Raw genomic sequence first — 17,129 nt, 5'->3', positions numbered from 1 at the left:
TAAAAACCAAGTCCACACACACACGCGCGCGCATGGTTCAGGGTTGTCGCAATCTTGGTTTGTGGAGCATATCGTTGATTCTGTCAGACTGTTGATGAAAGAGACGCTACTGCAGGTCATCACATTCATACTGACCACAAGTCCACACGCACACGCACACACACGCACAGGCTTTGGTTGACTATCCCCGTGGGGACAGTCCACGCACGCACACACACACACACACACACACACACACACACACATTCCATCTAATGACGTTAAAATATATTTTATTTGAGTTTGCGTTATTTGACCGTAAGAGTAATTGAATGCATATTTACTGACATCCTAATGTGTTTATGAACTCACTAGTGTGCGTCTCTCTGTGTGTTTGTGCAGCTGGACGTTTGTTCGTCACTACATGTGTGTGTCCGATATTACATGTGTGAACTGCCACTGGACACTTGAGCATGAATGAATGTGGGTCAGGAATGTGCTGCGATCACAGTTCTTTAAGACGCGAGCGGTGCGTCAACAACACTACAACGCATATGTTCTGATTGTCACACAGTTGCGAGCAGCGCGTCAAAACGCGTGAAGTGTCGTCGTTGTGTGTGACGCGTGGCGCTGATAGGCGGGTCCACGCGTGTTTTCTTTAGCACTGAAGTCACACTGAAGTAAAGAAAGTTCATTTGAACGCAGAATGTCGCGCGTGTTAAACGCTTTCAGTTCCCGCATCATTCCCGCGTCCAGCAGAAGTGCGCGGAGGATTTCTGCGCGGAGCGTCGCGACAGATGACAGGTGAGACAAACACGAGATACACGTAGAGAAACTCAAGAGTATTATTATTTAGTTTCATGATGTTTTTATTTATTTAGTCAAATAAATATCTGACAGAGGTTTGAATAACTTGCAAATTACGGTCATTTTATTGAGTGTGTGTGTGGCCGCATATAAACAAAGTGATAAATCTTGCGTAAATGTTTTCCAGTGTTATTGTGAGATTACTTCTGCATGTCATTGCGTCTGATTCTGTTATGTATGATGTGATGTCAGGGATGGAGGTTGTGTGTTGTGTTGTGTATAATTGTTGTGTTGTTGTCAGGGGCAGGGGCGGATTTAGTGATTTGGGGGCCCTAGGCAAATCCATGTTTGGGGGCCCCAACTATGCACCATTTTACTTTACTGCAACCCTTATTTTTCTTCCTCCTCAAAGCACACAAATTCCCCCCCCCAGTCAAAGTGACAGGGCGAAACTAAGCTTAATAAACACAGATACTGACTAATTAAAAATATATATAATAATGGATTCCCAAATGAAAAACATGGGATAAGTGTCTTAACAAAACACTTATATTAAAGTTCTAAAAAAATTTGATGAAATGAAAACTAATAAGTTATATAAAGCATTAAATTTATTCAATCAAACAGAAAAGTTGAACATTTTAATATAAGCCTTTTTTATAAGACTTTTTAGCCCATAAGTAACCAGTCTAACTAAATGAGCAAAGCTCATTCACACCCTACGTTCTCTTGTAGTTCACTGAGCTTTGAACGATTCACTGATCTCTTACATTCTGTGTAAATGAATCGGTTCAAATGAGTCATTGGTGTGCGAGTCGTTCTGATCGCAATGTGCGTTCATACTGGCGAACTCGCTGTGTACAGAATAACGCTGATTCAACGAGCCAACTTCACAGCTAAAAACATTATAATGATGTACAGCAAGTTAATTTAGGAAATCTTTTCTAAAAATGCAAGAAAATGTAAATTGAATGTAAAACTCCTGAATAGCCGTGAAACACAGCTAATACAGCTCCTAATAAAGCTCTTTTACTGAACTCTTCAGCGTCTCACTGCTGGTAACCAAACAGCGCCTCCATTGTGGCGTAACTGCAGTTACAAATGACAATCTGTTTAATAATGCACGCAGTGTTTTTTGTCAAGACACTCGACATATTTTTGACGAGAGTCTAAGGCGGCACGAAATTTGATTGAGGCGGCTGCCTCCAATTTCTTTATGCAGGAAAAACCCTGATCTGGGATTACTATATATAAAGTGTGCCCTCTCTCCGTGTTTTTTGTGGTTAACGACCTTTCTTGCATTTAAATGTGACCAAATTTCTGTACTAGTGCGTACAGTACGAATCATTAGTACTGTACTGACGTTGTTATATTACGTCTTTATGTGCCCATCGGCCTGTGCAGCGGAGTCAAACAACCTTTCTACCTTTGAACTGGCCCTCTCCCTCTTTGTTTGACAGATGTTTTGGTCATCAGTCATTATAACTGTGTTGTCGGTGTTCATGGAGAAATACTCACCGGCACATTATCATCGCTCGTGGCTGGGAGAGTGCTGTGTCTGGCGGGAGAGAGATGCGCTACTGCTGTAGGAGCAGCGGTGGAGTTTGTGTGGGGAAAAAGCAGAGACTTTGGCAACAATCTTTTGTAAATCGTCTTTTTTCCTCTCCGCTGGTGTAGCTGCGTTCTTTGTTGTTTTATTTCCCTGCGACTTTTACTTCATTTTGCAGGTAATGTACCACACAATGACACTCTCGCTGTGAGCAGTTCTACTAATTCCGCCGCTGCGTTAACTTTCTCCAGCTGGTGTCGAACTCGTCTCGCGCATATACGGTGCTAATGGAATGGTCCACTCTAATCTATAATGGGGGGAGTGCCTTCGCACAGATGTAATAACGTAAAACGTTAACAGGGATTTCCCGACTATTTTGATGATTACTTGGGGCTTTATGTGGCTGCTGACATGGCTTATTGGGTAAGTCCACCCCTTCCTTTTGGGGGCCCCTTGGTAGCTCGGGGCCCCAGGCGATTGCCTACCTTTGCCTAATGGTAAGTCCGCCCCTGGTCAGGGATGGAGGTTGTGTGTTGTGTTGTGTATAAGTGTTGTGTTGTTGTCAGTGATGGAGGTTGTGCGGCTCTGGGCAGGCGCTGGCAGGATTCAGCAGAGACTGTGATCATCGGTAGAGGTTGTGTTGTGTATAAGTGTTCCCTTTCTGTCGGTCTCTCTACGTTGTGTCGAACCGACAGATGGGGTTTGACTTGAGAACCTATCGTCTTCTGACTAACTTTTGAAAAGACCAATGAAATTGGCGAGTGAAATTTGCATGCCAGACTCCGCTCCGGATATCCGGGTATAAAAGGAAGACGGCGTGCTGCATTCATTCACCTTTTGTTCTTCGGAGCCTTAGATCGGATGAACAAAAAGTACATATCTTCTGATCTTCCTGACTGCTGGAATCTTACGACGTGGTGCAGCGGACTGTCCCTTCCTGCAGCGACTTCCCCTGAGCGTCTCGGCAGTTCCAGAGGTGTTTTTTCATCTAAAAGAGCAAATTTCTCCAGCGTGGCATGTCCCGCTGTTCTCGTGGGTGCAATACACTCATCGAGGAGGGAGACGGACACGATGTCTGCCTCAAGTGCATGGGTGTCCGGCACGCTGAGGCAGCCTTCGTGGATACGTCTTGACTGCACTGTGGGCAGATGGCGATCCAGACGTTGCGGTCACGGGTGGCTGTGTTCTTTATAGACCCAGCCTCCACCTCGTCTGCTTCCCGTTCCGTGACATCAGTGGCTACGGCCCGGCAGTCCACTATGGCGAGCAGCGAGGGTGATATGGGGATTACCATGAGCGTTAATCTGTCAGCCACAGGCTCGCAGACCGTTTGCGCCCTGTCTCACCCGTCTGACCGTTCCCCAGTAGGCGGTCCCACCCAGTCTTGTTCCTCAGCCACGTATGTGGAAACGGTGCGTGATGATGAGATGTCCCTTGCAGCATCGGAGGGTGACCTACTGGCATCCGACCCCGACGATTCCTCGGAGCTCCCTCCCTCGGGGGGTCGAGCTCAGGAAGAGGCAGACGTCAAAATGTCAGCCATGCTTGCCCGGGCTGCCGCGAGTATTGGGCTGCAGTGCACCGCACCGCCCCTTCCCCAACGCTCGCTGCTGGATACGTGGTACCTCGGGTCTGAGTGCGACTCCAAATCGCACCCGGCCCCGGTTCCGTATTTCCCGGAGGTGCATGAGGAGCTCAGTACGACCTGGAATGCCCCTTTTTCGGCTCGTTCTCGTCAAACTAGTTCCGCCGCACTTACTTCCCTCGATGGTGGGGCGGCTAGGGGCTATGTCGATGTGTCCCAGGTGAAACGTGCCATCGCGGTGCATCTGTGCCCGCAGACGGCGGCCACCTGGAGAGGTCGACCTAGACTCCCGTCCAAGACGTGTAATTTTTCAGCATCTCTGGTGTCGAAGGCTTACACTGCTGCGGGCCAAGCCGCCTCCTCTCTCCACGCCATGGCCATCCTGCAGGTCCACCAGGCCAAGACATTGAAAGAGCTCCACGAGGGTAAGACCGACCCAGCGCTTATGCAGGAACTCCGCACCGTCACCGACCTCACCCTACGGGCGACCAAGGTGACCGCGCGGGCTCTGGGTCGGGAGATGTCCACACTTGTGGTCCAGGAGAGACACCTCTGGCTGAACCTTGCGCAGATGCGTGACGCTAAGAAAGATCGCTTTCTCGACGCACCCATCTCGCAAGGGGGGCTGTTCGGCGACACTGTCGAGGACTTCTCCCAGCAGTTCTCGACAGTGAAGAAGCAGACGGAGGCCATTAAACACATCCTGCCCCGTTGCGACTCGGCCACCTTTCGGCTGTCGAGATCCCGTGCGGCGTCTGCTCCTCAGCAGCCCCGGTCCTCTTCGACGCCGGCTCCGGCGCCCCCACTCAGGCGCCCCCCCGGAAGAAGACGTCGAGGAGGAGACCACCGCCCCGTCAGCAGCTGCCGTGGAAGCAGAAGTGGCCCTGATGGGAGGACCCCAGGAAAAATACCATCGGGCCCGACCCCAGCTATTCCATCGCTGGTCGGTTCGACTGGGACGGTCCCTGCCCCGTCCCAACACCTGCTGGGCCCCTCCGGGGGGGTCGATGACCCCGGGGGGTCGATGAAGCAGATCGAACCCCTAGTCCCCCTGTCTCGGTCCCTGGGAGCCTGGCTAGAGCTTCCCAAACCGTCACGGTGGCTAGGGAATACGATCCGTCTCGGCTACGCGATCCATTTCGCCAGACGCCCACCCAAGTTTTGGGGCATCCTCTCCACCTCAGGCAGAGGCAAGGATGCTCCCGTGCTTCAGGCCGAGGTCACCACCCTTCTGGCAAAGGAAGCGATCGAGCCCGTCCCTCCAGCCGAGATGTTCAGTGGGTTTTACAGCCCGTACTTCATCGTCCCCAAGAAAGTCGGGGGGTGACCCCATCCTAGATCTGCGTACCCTGAACAGGCACCTACACAAGCTGCCGTTCAGGATGCTCACGCAGAAGCGCATCCTGACGTCTATCAGATGTCAGGATTGGTTCATGGCAATCGACCTGAAGGACGCGTACTTTCATGTCTCGATCCTCCCTCGTCATCGACCGTTCCTGCGGTTCGCTTTCGAGGGACAGGCATATCAGTACAGGGTCCTCCCCTTCGGTCTGTCCCTGTCCCCACGAGTCTTTACGAAGGTCGTGGAAGCCGCCCTCACTCCCCTCAGGGAGAAGGGGGTGCGCGTACTCCACTATCTCAACGACTGGTTCATCTTGGCACACTTGCGAGATCTGTTGTGTACACACAGGGACCTGGTGCTCCGGCATCTAGATCATTTGGGCCTACAGGTCAACCAGGAAAAGAGCAAGCTCTCCCCCATGCAGAGCATCTGTTTTCTCGGCATGGAACTCGACTCTGTCTCCATGTCAGCGCGACTGACTACCGAGCGCGCACAGTCAGTGCTGAACTGCTTGAACCTTTTCAAGCAGCCAGCGGTCCCCCTGAAACTATTTCAGAGGCTCCTGGGGCACATGGCATCCTCGGCGGGGGTGGTCCCCCTCGGGTTGATGCACATGAGACTGCTCCAGCAGAAGGGGAGGGCTGTCTCCAAACAGAGATTGGTGCACTGGATCATGGACGCCGTCACGACGGCGTACTGTTCACAAGATCACCCGTGCCCACTGGCAGTGAGGGCACACTCCACCCGGAGTGTAGCCTCGTCGTGGGCACTGGCTCAGGGTGCCTCTCTGGCAGACATCTGCAGAGCTGCGGGTTGGGCTATGCCCAACACCTTCGCGAGGTTCTACAGCCTCCGTGTGGAACTGGTGTCAGCCCGAGTCTTGCATGGTACCAACAGGCAAGACCGGCAACTGGTAGGTGAGGCGTCCCTCATAGGTGGGTCAGTGTGCTATTTCCGCCTCCCTTCTTCCCCCACCGGGTGAAGAATAGGCATTCCATCCATCACTAAGCACTTCCTGGTGGCGGGCTGGGCGGAGCAGCTCTGCCTCCTCAGGCAGGAGTTATCTAGGCGGGAGTTATTTAGCGTATGACTCTAACCGGACCTAGTGCCCCACACGTAGTAACCCCCCAGCAGGGCGGTTCCGTATGATGTATTTTCATGGTCTGGTTCCCAGGATTGTAACCCATGACCTCCCCTAGGTGGGCTCCACCTCTTGCGGTACACCCTTACAGTCCGCACACTCCTCCCATGAGTTCTCCCCTGCCAGCGAGACCATGTTGGTGACTCCACTGAATTCCTCCCTACGACAGGAAGTGGCCTTCGTAGCACGTTTCCTCAGTGAGGAAATAGCGCTTCCCCAGTGGCCCTTACGGTGCCGGGCAGCTTCTTGCCGTTAGAGAAGAAGGTCTCTGCCCGTGACGGCCGGTGGCAGGGGCTTCCCACCTTTGGTCAAAAAGCTCTGGGATCCCCTACCTCTCCACTGGACGGCTACAATTTTACGCTAGCGCTCACGTCTGACACGCCTAGGCCAGTCAGCGTCGCTTGCTAGAGATTGTGACGCGGCACAGCGCTGTGGCATTTTCCACAGGAACCCCATCTGTCGGTTCGACACAATGTCGAGAGACCGACAGAAAGGGAACGTCTTGGTTAAGGATGTAACCTCTGATCCCTGATGGAGGGAACGAGACGTTGTGTCCTTCATGCCACAACGCTAGCCGCCCGTTGCAGAAGTCGAGAGATGCTCTCAGGCTCCTCAGCCCAAAAAGTGAATGAATGCAGCACGCCGTCTCCTTTTATACCTGGATATCCGGGGCGGAGTCCGGCATGCAAATTTCATTCACCAATTTCATTGGCCTTTTCGAAAGTTAGTCGGAAGACGATAGGTTCTCAAGTCAAACCCCATCTGTCGGTTTGACACAACGTCTCGTTCCCTCCATCAGGGAACAGAGGTTACATCCATAACCAAGACGTTGTGTTGTTGTCAGTGATGGAGGTTGTGCGGCTCTGGGCAGGCGCTGGCAGGATTCAGCAGAGACTGTGATCATCAGTGGAGGTTGTGTGTTGTGTATAAGTGTTGTGTTGTTGTCAGTGATGGAGGTTGTGCGGCTCTGAGCAGGCGCTGGCAGGATTCAGCGAAGACTGTGATCATTGGTGGAGGTTGTGTGGGGGTCAGTGTGGCGTATCATCTGGCTAAAGCCGGACAAAAGGACGTGGTTCTGCTGGAGAAGTCCGAGCTGACGGCCGGGTCCACATGGCACGCGGTACATGCACTGAAACATTATCATGTCAATGATGTCATATATATATCAATCTTCAGTGTGGTCATGTGTGTGTTGATGATGTCATCTGTAGGCGGGCCTCACCACATATTATCATCCAGGCATCAATCTGAAGAAGATTCATTATTACAGCATTAAGCTCTTTGAGCAGCTGGAGGAGGAGACGGGACAGGTGAGCTTTCAGAAATCAGGATATCTCAGGATTTGTGTTGGGCTTCTATGATTGGTGGATGTGTGTCGTGTGTTGTAGGCCGTGGGTTTCCATCAGCCCGGCAGCATCAGACTGGCATCCTCTCCGGTCCGAGTGGATGAGCTGAAATATCAGATGAGCAGAACCCACTGGCACCCCACACCACAGTTTCTCATCGCACCCGAGCAGATCCATGAGCTCTTTCCTCTGCTCAACATGAACAAGGCACCGTGACCTCACATCTCTTCATTCAGTTTCTGCTCTTTCTGGACGTCTCTCATCTCTGTCTCGTGTTGGTCTCAGGTGTTGGCGGGTCTCTATAACCCCGGCGATGGTCACATTGATCCGTATTCTCTGACCATGGCTCTGGCGGCAGGCGCTCGTATGTACGGCGCTCAGATCTATCACCCGGCGCCGGTCACGGGTCTCACGCCCACCGCTGATGGCAGATGGGATGTCCAGACTCCACACGGAACCATCCGAGCCAATCGCATTGTCAACGCCACAGGTTAGGCCACACCCCCCACAGCCCTCTCTGTTAAACATATGATGATGTCACTCAACACATCGTGTGTGTGTTGCACAGATGTTTTGTGTAGTTGTGCTGTTGTTTAACCAGCGGTGATAAGACATTCAGACACACATTGCGCAGTCACACGGGGTCTGAAGGTCAACACTGACCAATAACAACCCAAACACACACTGACCCTCTGCTTGTGTGTTTGTGTGTGTGTGTTTAACCTTCAGACAGTCTAATGTCTGATTATAATGAGATAGATTTCAAATATCCCAAACTCTTCATAGTGTGTGAAACATGTGTAGGTTTCCCATTCTGACCCGTCTGTTTGTGTAAACATCACTGTCAGTGTTATTTACAAACAACTGTATTTCACAGTCTGGAGACTGACATAACTGACACACATCATCATCATCATCATGTCTCTGTGCGCGTGTGTGCGTGTAAGTGTGGGAGTGTGTGGATTATTTCTGCAGTCATTTCTGATGTTTATTACGACTCTATAAATGAGAGGATTTGTGTAGAGTGCTGATTCAGATTCAGATGTGTTTGTGTGTTTTGGTTTCTGCAGAGTTGTTTTTATTAGTTTTTGGCATTTTTTCTCTCACACGCGATCAGCCAATCAGCTCTCGTCAACAGTTGAGTTTTCAGCCAATGGTCAGAGGTGTTGTGTCACACGCCTCTCACTGGACTTAACCCACTGGACACTTTATTTTGTGTTTCAGAGTTCAGTTTGTGTGTTGATGATGTTTACAAACCCTCAGTGTGCGTGTGTGTGTGTGTGTGTGTGTGTGTGTGTGTGTGTGTGTGTGTGTGTGTGTGTGTGTGTTCATGTTTGTATATCCCAATTTTGGTCCCCAATTCTGTAAATTGTACAGAACAATATTTTTTACAAATCTAAAAATGCAAAAAGTGTTCTATGATCTTTAGGTTTAGGGATAGGGTTAGGGATAGGGGATAGAATATACAGTTTGTACAGTATAAAAACATTACGCCTATGGACTGTCCCCACGGAGATAGTAAACAAGCGTGTGTGTGTGTGTGTGTGTGTGTGTGTGTGTGTGTGTGTGTGTGTGTGTGTGTGTGTGTGTGTGTGTGTGTGTTACATTCGCGAGTTTACTAATAGTAACAGAGATTGAGCGGAGAGCAGATATGCTGAATGCAATAAAACTACTGCATTCATAGTAACCAAAACTATTCTGCCTCTGTGTGTGTGCAGGGACTTACCCATTAGGCAAGGTAGTGCATAGTGATGTGGAAGTTCGTAGTACCATTTTTGTCGTTCGGTGTTGTGAATTGTTGATGAGAATTGTTGTTTCGAGTATTTTTCATTTGGATTTGGATTTTGGATTCAATTTATTGTCATTGCACATGTACAAGAAGCAACGAAATGTGACCTCTGCATTTAACCCATCCAGAGAGTAGTGAACACACGTACCCCCGGAGCAGTGGGCAGCTATCACTACAGCGCCCGGGGAGCAAGTAGGGTAAGGTGCCTTGCTCAAGGGCACCTCAGTTGTTACCCGCCGGCCCTGGGAATCGAACCGGCAACCTTCTGGTCATGAGTCCGACTCTCTAACCATTAGGCCACAACTGCCCTTTTTCCTTTCCTAATATTGATCCTCACAAAAATGAGGCCCAGCAAAAAAGCTAATAAATTGTACAGAACAATATTTTTTACAAATCTAAAAATGCAAAAAGTGTTCTATGATCTTTAGGTTTAGGGATAGGGTTAGGGATAGGGGATAGAATATACAGTTTGTACAGTATAAAAACATTACGCCTATGGACTGTCCCCACGGGGATAGTCAACCAAAGCCTGTGTGTGTGTGCGTGCGTGTGTGTGTGCGTATAGTGTTTAAGTGCGTGCTGTCAGTTTGTTTGCATTGTATAGAATTATAGTATAGTAGTTTCAATTCAATTCAATTCATTTTATTTATATAGCGCTTTTCACAATGTGCATTGTTCCAAAGCAGCTTTACAGGAGCAAATAAGAAAAACACAGAAAGGTAAAACACAGCACAGTGCATGGTGTTTATAGACCAAGCAAGATCATTATAATCAGGGATGCACATAAGTGGTGCGCAGGTGCGCATGCGCGACCAAAATTAAAAATGCCTCTGTAAATAAGTTTAGAACGCTCATTTGCGTACTGACATGGTTGAAACCTTTTGATGCACAATCACTGTTTTAGACCGACTAAATGTAATACTGGATAAGATTTCCGTTTGTACTGAATGCTGCCAAACTACTGATATCTCGTTTGTTCCCGGTGTTAAACGGGACCTGGGTGTAAATGATGAAAAACGGAGTATTGGTAGCTCCGCCTTTGTTGGTTCTGCTTTCGTTACTAGAGAAGCACGCGGCACGCGCAGCTCTGTGATAGTGGTGGGCGATACTGTAAAATTTAGTATCGATCCGATACCAAGTAAATGCAGGGCCAGTATTGCCGATTTCGATACCGATACCAATACTTTTTACTTTTAAAAAGCATTCACTTGAACTTACATTTACTTTCCTGTAAATGAAATGTCATGATTTATCAGATGAATGCATCATTAATATGCTAAATCTGAATACATTTTCATGACCACTAAAATATTTTGTGATTTGTGCTCTTAATGTGCCTGTAGGCTAATTAATCATGTAGATGTTAAAACACTGGACATCATTTAAACCAAATAAATCTATTTATTTAGTTATTTATTCCTGTAATCGAATTTGCAAACATGAATTTTGCACCAAATTATTACTGGAAAATAGTAACAATAACAGATTAACAGAACAGAAAAACGATATATAACAAAACAATTTCTCGTTATCCCAGTACTACTTCTCTAGCTTTAAAAAAACCAAAGTGACAAAATTATTACTCAAGAACAAAGATTTTAAAACTGCTTTTCGTTTTTGTTCAGTGTTATGTTTAGACAAAATAATAGAACAAATTAACATGTTTCCCTTTCATTACACTTTTTTAAGTGAATTTATAAACAAAGTGCACACAATTGTTTGAGACACAAAGTAAATAAAGTGCTTAAATAATAAAGTACTTTCAATCTTTGGCTTTTTACCCCCAAAGGCCCACTGCCATACATCGCAGTTCGCAGTGTTTTTATTCACCGAGGTGATAACTCCACACGATGCTCCTCTTCTTTTCGCCGGCTGCAGCTGCGTCTGCGCGCTTGCGCTTGGCTGCTGAGTCACGTGATAGCGGACTACAAAACACAGCAGGGCAGGGAGGAGCAACGTGTGCAAAACTAGGTGTATGGGAAATAGTTTTTCTTCATTATACAATTATTAGCTATATTAGTAAATAAATAAAATCAGTAGTAAAAACTAAAAACACATTAGTATCGATATTTTTATGTTAGGATCGATCCTTTAAGATACAACCTCAGTATCGAAAGTATCGATACTTCAGGATCGATCCGCCCACCACTACTGTGAATGACTGGAACTGCGCTGCTCGTCTACCAAAACACCGCTTCTCTTAAACTTTCTAAGAGGACAAGCTGTTTAAACTTGACACTTGCACGCAGCTTGTGTTTCTCTGCTATACTCGATCCCAGCTCCGCACCGCAAGTCTCCATGTGCGCTCGCAAGTGCACTTCCCAGCAACCTGCCAAAAACCAAAAAGGTTGTTGTTTTAGGTTTCAAAATTGGTGTTGAAAATGAATATTTACTAATGTAAAACGAAAAACAAGAAGAAATACATTATCATTGTATTTTAAGTGTACTTTAAAGTAAAATAAATATAGTATTATCCCACTTTATTATTTTGTTTATTGTTCATTAAAAAGTAACTACTTTTTTACTTTTATTTTTAATAGGTAAATATAATTTGTCACACTATGTGCAATGTGAGCACCAAACCGAATCTCCAGGTGCTCTTTTGAGAACCAGATAGAAAAACTTATGTGCACCCCTGATTATAATAAATAATATCTAATAAATGAATGAATAAATAAATAAATGCAGTCTCCCGGTGAGCAAGCCAACACTGCCCTGCTGTGGCGAGGAACCCAAACTCCAATGATGAATAAATGAAATCATCATCTGTCCTGTTTGTGGTTCTGATGGGTCAGACAGAAAGAGGTCAAAGGTCAGTGGATGTGGAATGTGTGCATGAGGATTTGTTTACACATCACATCTCTTCTTTCTTAAAGACACTGGTGTTTCACATGAGATCTCAGACTGTGTGCTTGTACATGATTTGATTTCCTGCGATGTCTCCACACACTTTCAGTCAGCTGTTTTTTTAACTCATTGTAAGTCTCCTGAGGCATGAGCGATAACTCCTGTCGTCTCTTTCCGTCGTGTTTGAAGGTTTCTGGGCGCGTGAGCTGGGTCAGATGATCGGTTTTCAGCATCCCACTGTTCCTGTACATCACCAGTATGTCGTCACGGCAACCGTTCCGGAGGTCAAAGCTCTGAAGAAAGAACTTCCTGTGATCAGAGATCTGGAGGGCTCGTATTATCTGCGTCAGGAGCGGGACGGCCTTCTTTTCGGACCCTACGAGACAGAGGAGAAGATGGTTCTGCAGGACTCGTGGATCAGAGACGGCGTTCCTCCAGGTGAACGCACCATAGATGACACACAACACGCAAAGAACCGTAGGATCGTGTAGAATCAGTCTCAGAACTGTTGTGACACAAATTCTTCTGTGACTTGTTGTGTGTTTTGAAGGTTTCGGTAAGGAACTGTTTGAGTCTGATCTGGACCGGATCATGGATCACGTGGAAATGGCCATGGAGATGGTGCCGGTTCTGAAGAACGCCGACATCATTAACATCGTATCTGGACCAATCACATACACTCCTGACCTGCTGCCTATGATCGGACCGCACCAGGGCGCACGCAACTACTGGACTGCCATCGGCTTCGGGTACACACACAACACACACTGCTTTATGTCACGAGTTCTGAATGCAAAAGTTGTTCAGATGTTCAAATATTTGATTGACAGGTATGGTATCATTCACTCTGGAGGGGTGGGGAAGTTTCTCAGTGATTGGATCATGAGCGGAGAGCCGCCGTATGACCTCATCGAATGTGACCCAAACCGCTATGGTCAGTGGACCAGCGCATCGTACCTGTGTGCCAAAGCCAGAGAATCTTACGGATTCAACAACGTTGGTGAGTCTGAGAAACACGTGTGCGCACGGCGTGTGTGCTTGGCTGAAAAAAGCATGTACACTACACACGTGTCAATTAACCCCATCTCTGTGTGTGTGTGTTCATGTTTGTATATCCCGGTGGGGACCTAAACCTGAATACACACCAACACATGGGGACTCGTGTCACCGTGGGGACCAAAATTGAGGTCCTCATGGGCACAAAAGCTAATAAATTGTACAGAACAATATTTTTTACAAATCTAAAAATGCAAAAAGTGTTCTATGATCTTTAGGTTTAGGGATAGGGTTAGGGATAGGGGATAGAATATACAGTTTGTACAGTATAAAAACATTACGCCTATGGACTGTCCCCACGGGGATAGTAAACCAGACATGTGTGTGCGTGTGCGTGCGTGCATGTGCGTGTGTGTGTGTGTGTGTGTGTGTGTGTGTGTGTTTCAGTGGGTTACCCTAAAGAGGAGCGTTTTGCAGGCCGACCGACTAACAGAGTCAGTGGTGTTTATGAGCTATTAAAGGATAAATGTTCAATGGGTTTCCACGCGGGCTGGGAGCAGCCACATTACTTCTACAAACCAGGAGACGACACTGGATACAAGTGAGACGCACACACACACACACACACACACACACACACGAAGAATTATTCAAATGTTGACAGGCTGTCTTTAGATTTTAGAAATGAAACATAGCTGCTGATCCTCAACCTGTCCCGCTGTCACACACAACACAACACATGAGCAAACCGTACCGTACTGAAAGAGAAGAATGACTGACTGCTGTACTCAACAAAATATTCATAACTGACAAAACTCAACTGCGTGTTCGATTGATTTACTTCTTGAATATCACATTCTCTGAGACACTGGAGTTTATTATTGTCCAGCGAGTTGAGTGTTTTTTCTATGTGTGTATAATCATCCTGCAGCCGCGGGACATTCAAAGCAAAGATGACCTCCAGACATCACTTCAGTAACACAAACCCTTGAGAAACTCATAACTGATTCATCATCTCTCCATCAGACCCAGTTTCAGACGGACTAACTGGTTTGGACCGGTGGGGCGTGAGTGTAAACTGGTGATGGAGAGAGTGGGTGTGATCGACCTTTCACCTTTTGGGAAATTCACAGTGAAAGGGGAAGATTCACACAAGCTGCTGGATGGACTGTTGGCTAACAGCCTGCCGAAGGTCGGATCGTTTTAATAAAGACTCACGCTTGACTTTCTTCATACTGAGATCTGTCATGTTGTTTACTTCTCATTCTCAGGTGGGTCAGACCAACATCAGTCACATGTTGACCCCGCGGGGGCGTGTCTATGCTGAGGTCACGGTTACCCAGCATGCACCTGGAGAGTTCCTGCTCATCACAGGATCAGGATCAGAGCTGCATGATCTGCGGTGTGTGTGTGTGTGTGTCAGTAATGCAGCTGTCTGGTGTCTGCCCCTTCATCTCAACCAATCAGAAAGCAGCACGCTCCCTCTCAACACAAACACGCTCTCAGCGCCCCCTTCTGGATAAATGAAATGCATTTACACTGTAGACCAGTGGTCACCAACCCTGTTCCTGGAGATCGACCGTCCTGCAGACTGCAGCTCCAACCCTGCTTCAGCACACCTGTCTGTCATTATCCAGCAAACCTGAACACCTCGATTAGATAGTTCAGGTGTGTTTGATTGGGGTTATAGCTGAAATCTTCAGGACGGTCGATCTCCAGGAGCAGGGTTGGTGACCACTGCTGTAAAGAGACATCACTGTTGCTCATTCATAGTTTTGAGATTTGAACCACAATGTCATACAGACCTGAGGAACTGCATAGCAACACCCTGACAACGGCACTCTGGTGTTGATGCTGACCGGTGTTATTGTGTGTGTGTGACAGATGGATGGAGCGTCAGGTGTCTGATGGTGGTTATCGTGTGAGTGTTTTTAATGTGACGGATGAGATGGGTGTTCTGGGCATCGCCGGGCCGAACTCCCGCAAGGTTCTTCAGAAGCTGACAGATGAAGACATGAGCGATGCGGCGTTCAGATTCCTGCAGTGTAAATCCATTCAGCTGGCCGGCATTCTGGTCCGGGCCGTCCGGATCTCCTACACGGGTGAGCGGTCATGCCAATAAACCCTCAATGAGCATGACAATATATGCAGTGTTTGTGTACATGTGTAAACCTGTGGGTTTTATTGTGTGTGTGTTGTAGGGGAGTTGGGCTGGGAGTTGTACATGGACATGAGCAACATGTCAGCGGTGTATGAAGCGCTCATGGGCACCGGACAGGATGAGGGGATTGATAACTTTGGCACATATGCCATGAACTCCCTGAGACTGGAGAAAGGATTCAGAGCTTGGGGCGCCGAGGTGTTACACACAGATCAATACACACACACACGCACACACACAAATTAATACACACACACACGCACACGCACACACACAAATTAATACACACACACACGCACACGCACACACACGCACACACATTAATATACACACACATATTAATACACACACACACACAGATTAATATACACACACACATATTAATATGCACACGCATACACAAATTAATACACGCACACATATTAATATACACACACACAGATCAATATATATACACACACACAGATTAATATACACACACACATATTAATACACACACACACACACACAAATTAATACACACACACATATTGATACACACACACACGCACACACATATTAATAAAATTGCTCCATAATTGATACACACACACACACAGATTAATACACACACACACACACACACACACACACACACATATATAATACACTCTCTCTCACACAGATCAATATATAAACACACACATTAATACACACACACACACAGATTAATATACACACACATATTGATACACGCACACACAAACACACACACATATTAATACACTCTCTCTCACACAGACTGTATGAATGTATGAAGTGACTGACCATGTTTTGATTTCAGATGAACTGTGACACAAATCCTCTTGAAGCTGGTTTGGATTATTTCATTAAACTCAATAAGGTGATGACAGATCACACACACATGTATGTTTTTACCCAACCCCTAAACCTATAGATCATAGAACACTTTTTGCATTTTTAGATTTTTAAAAATATTGTTCTGTACAATTTATAAGCTTTTGTGCCCATGAGGACCTCAATTTTGGTCCCCACGGTGACACGAGTCCCCATGTGTTGGTGTGTATTCAGGTTTAGGTCCCCACCGGGATATACAAACATGAACACACACACACACACACACACACACACACATGTCATTTCTCAGAGCTTGCTCTATCATATCTCAGTTATGTTTCATTTGAATCTCAATTCTTTACAACACAATTGTTTTAATTCTTTACATTTATTCATTTGGCATTTAATGCTTTAGGAGGCTTTAAAGGGGTCATATGACACGGCTAAAAGGAATATTATGGTTTGTTTTAGATGTAATACAATGTGTATACAGGATTTAAGGTATTTTCCACACACCGTGCATGTTTGTATCTCCTCTTTGCTCCGCCTCTCTGAAACGTGCAGATGTTTTACAAAGCTCATGGCTCTGAAAAGCGAGGTGTGCTGTGATTGGCCAGTTCACCAGTGCGTAGTGATTGGTGGAATACTGCAAGCGTGTGAGGGAAATGTAACGCCTCTGACCATATTTGGAACATCAGGTTCCTCTTCAATTGTACTGACAGGTACGCCCACCTTACTTTCATCTACATT

At 47.0% G+C, this 17,129-nt stretch overlaps 1 protein-coding gene across 1 annotated transcript; it reads left to right on the top strand.

The window, feature by feature from the left end:
• The first annotated feature begins 526 nt into the window (after positions 1-526).
• On the top strand, positions 527-17,106 carry LOC130550719 (dimethylglycine dehydrogenase, mitochondrial-like). The gene is made up of 14 exons (XM_057328210.1): positions 527-783; positions 7,352-7,523; positions 7,615-7,713; positions 7,792-7,956; positions 8,035-8,239; positions 12,575-12,823; positions 12,936-13,134; positions 13,216-13,385; positions 13,829-13,982; positions 14,408-14,573; positions 14,653-14,783; positions 15,266-15,483; positions 15,583-15,740; positions 16,366-17,106. Exons 1-14 carry the CDS (start codon positions 686-688, stop codon positions 16,477-16,479), a joined length of 2,298 nt encoding a protein of 765 aa, XP_057184193.1. The 5' UTR covers positions 527-685; the 3' UTR covers positions 16,480-17,106.
• The last annotated feature ends 23 nt before the right edge of the window (positions 17,107-17,129 follow it).

Source organism: Triplophysa rosa, unplaced genomic scaffold, assembly GCF_024868665.1.
Source record: "Triplophysa rosa unplaced genomic scaffold, Trosa_1v2 scaffold410, whole genome shotgun sequence".
NCBI classification, from domain to species: Eukaryota; Metazoa; Chordata; class Actinopteri; order Cypriniformes; family Nemacheilidae; genus Triplophysa; species Triplophysa rosa.
This window is presented reverse-complemented; position numbering and strand designations above follow the sequence as displayed.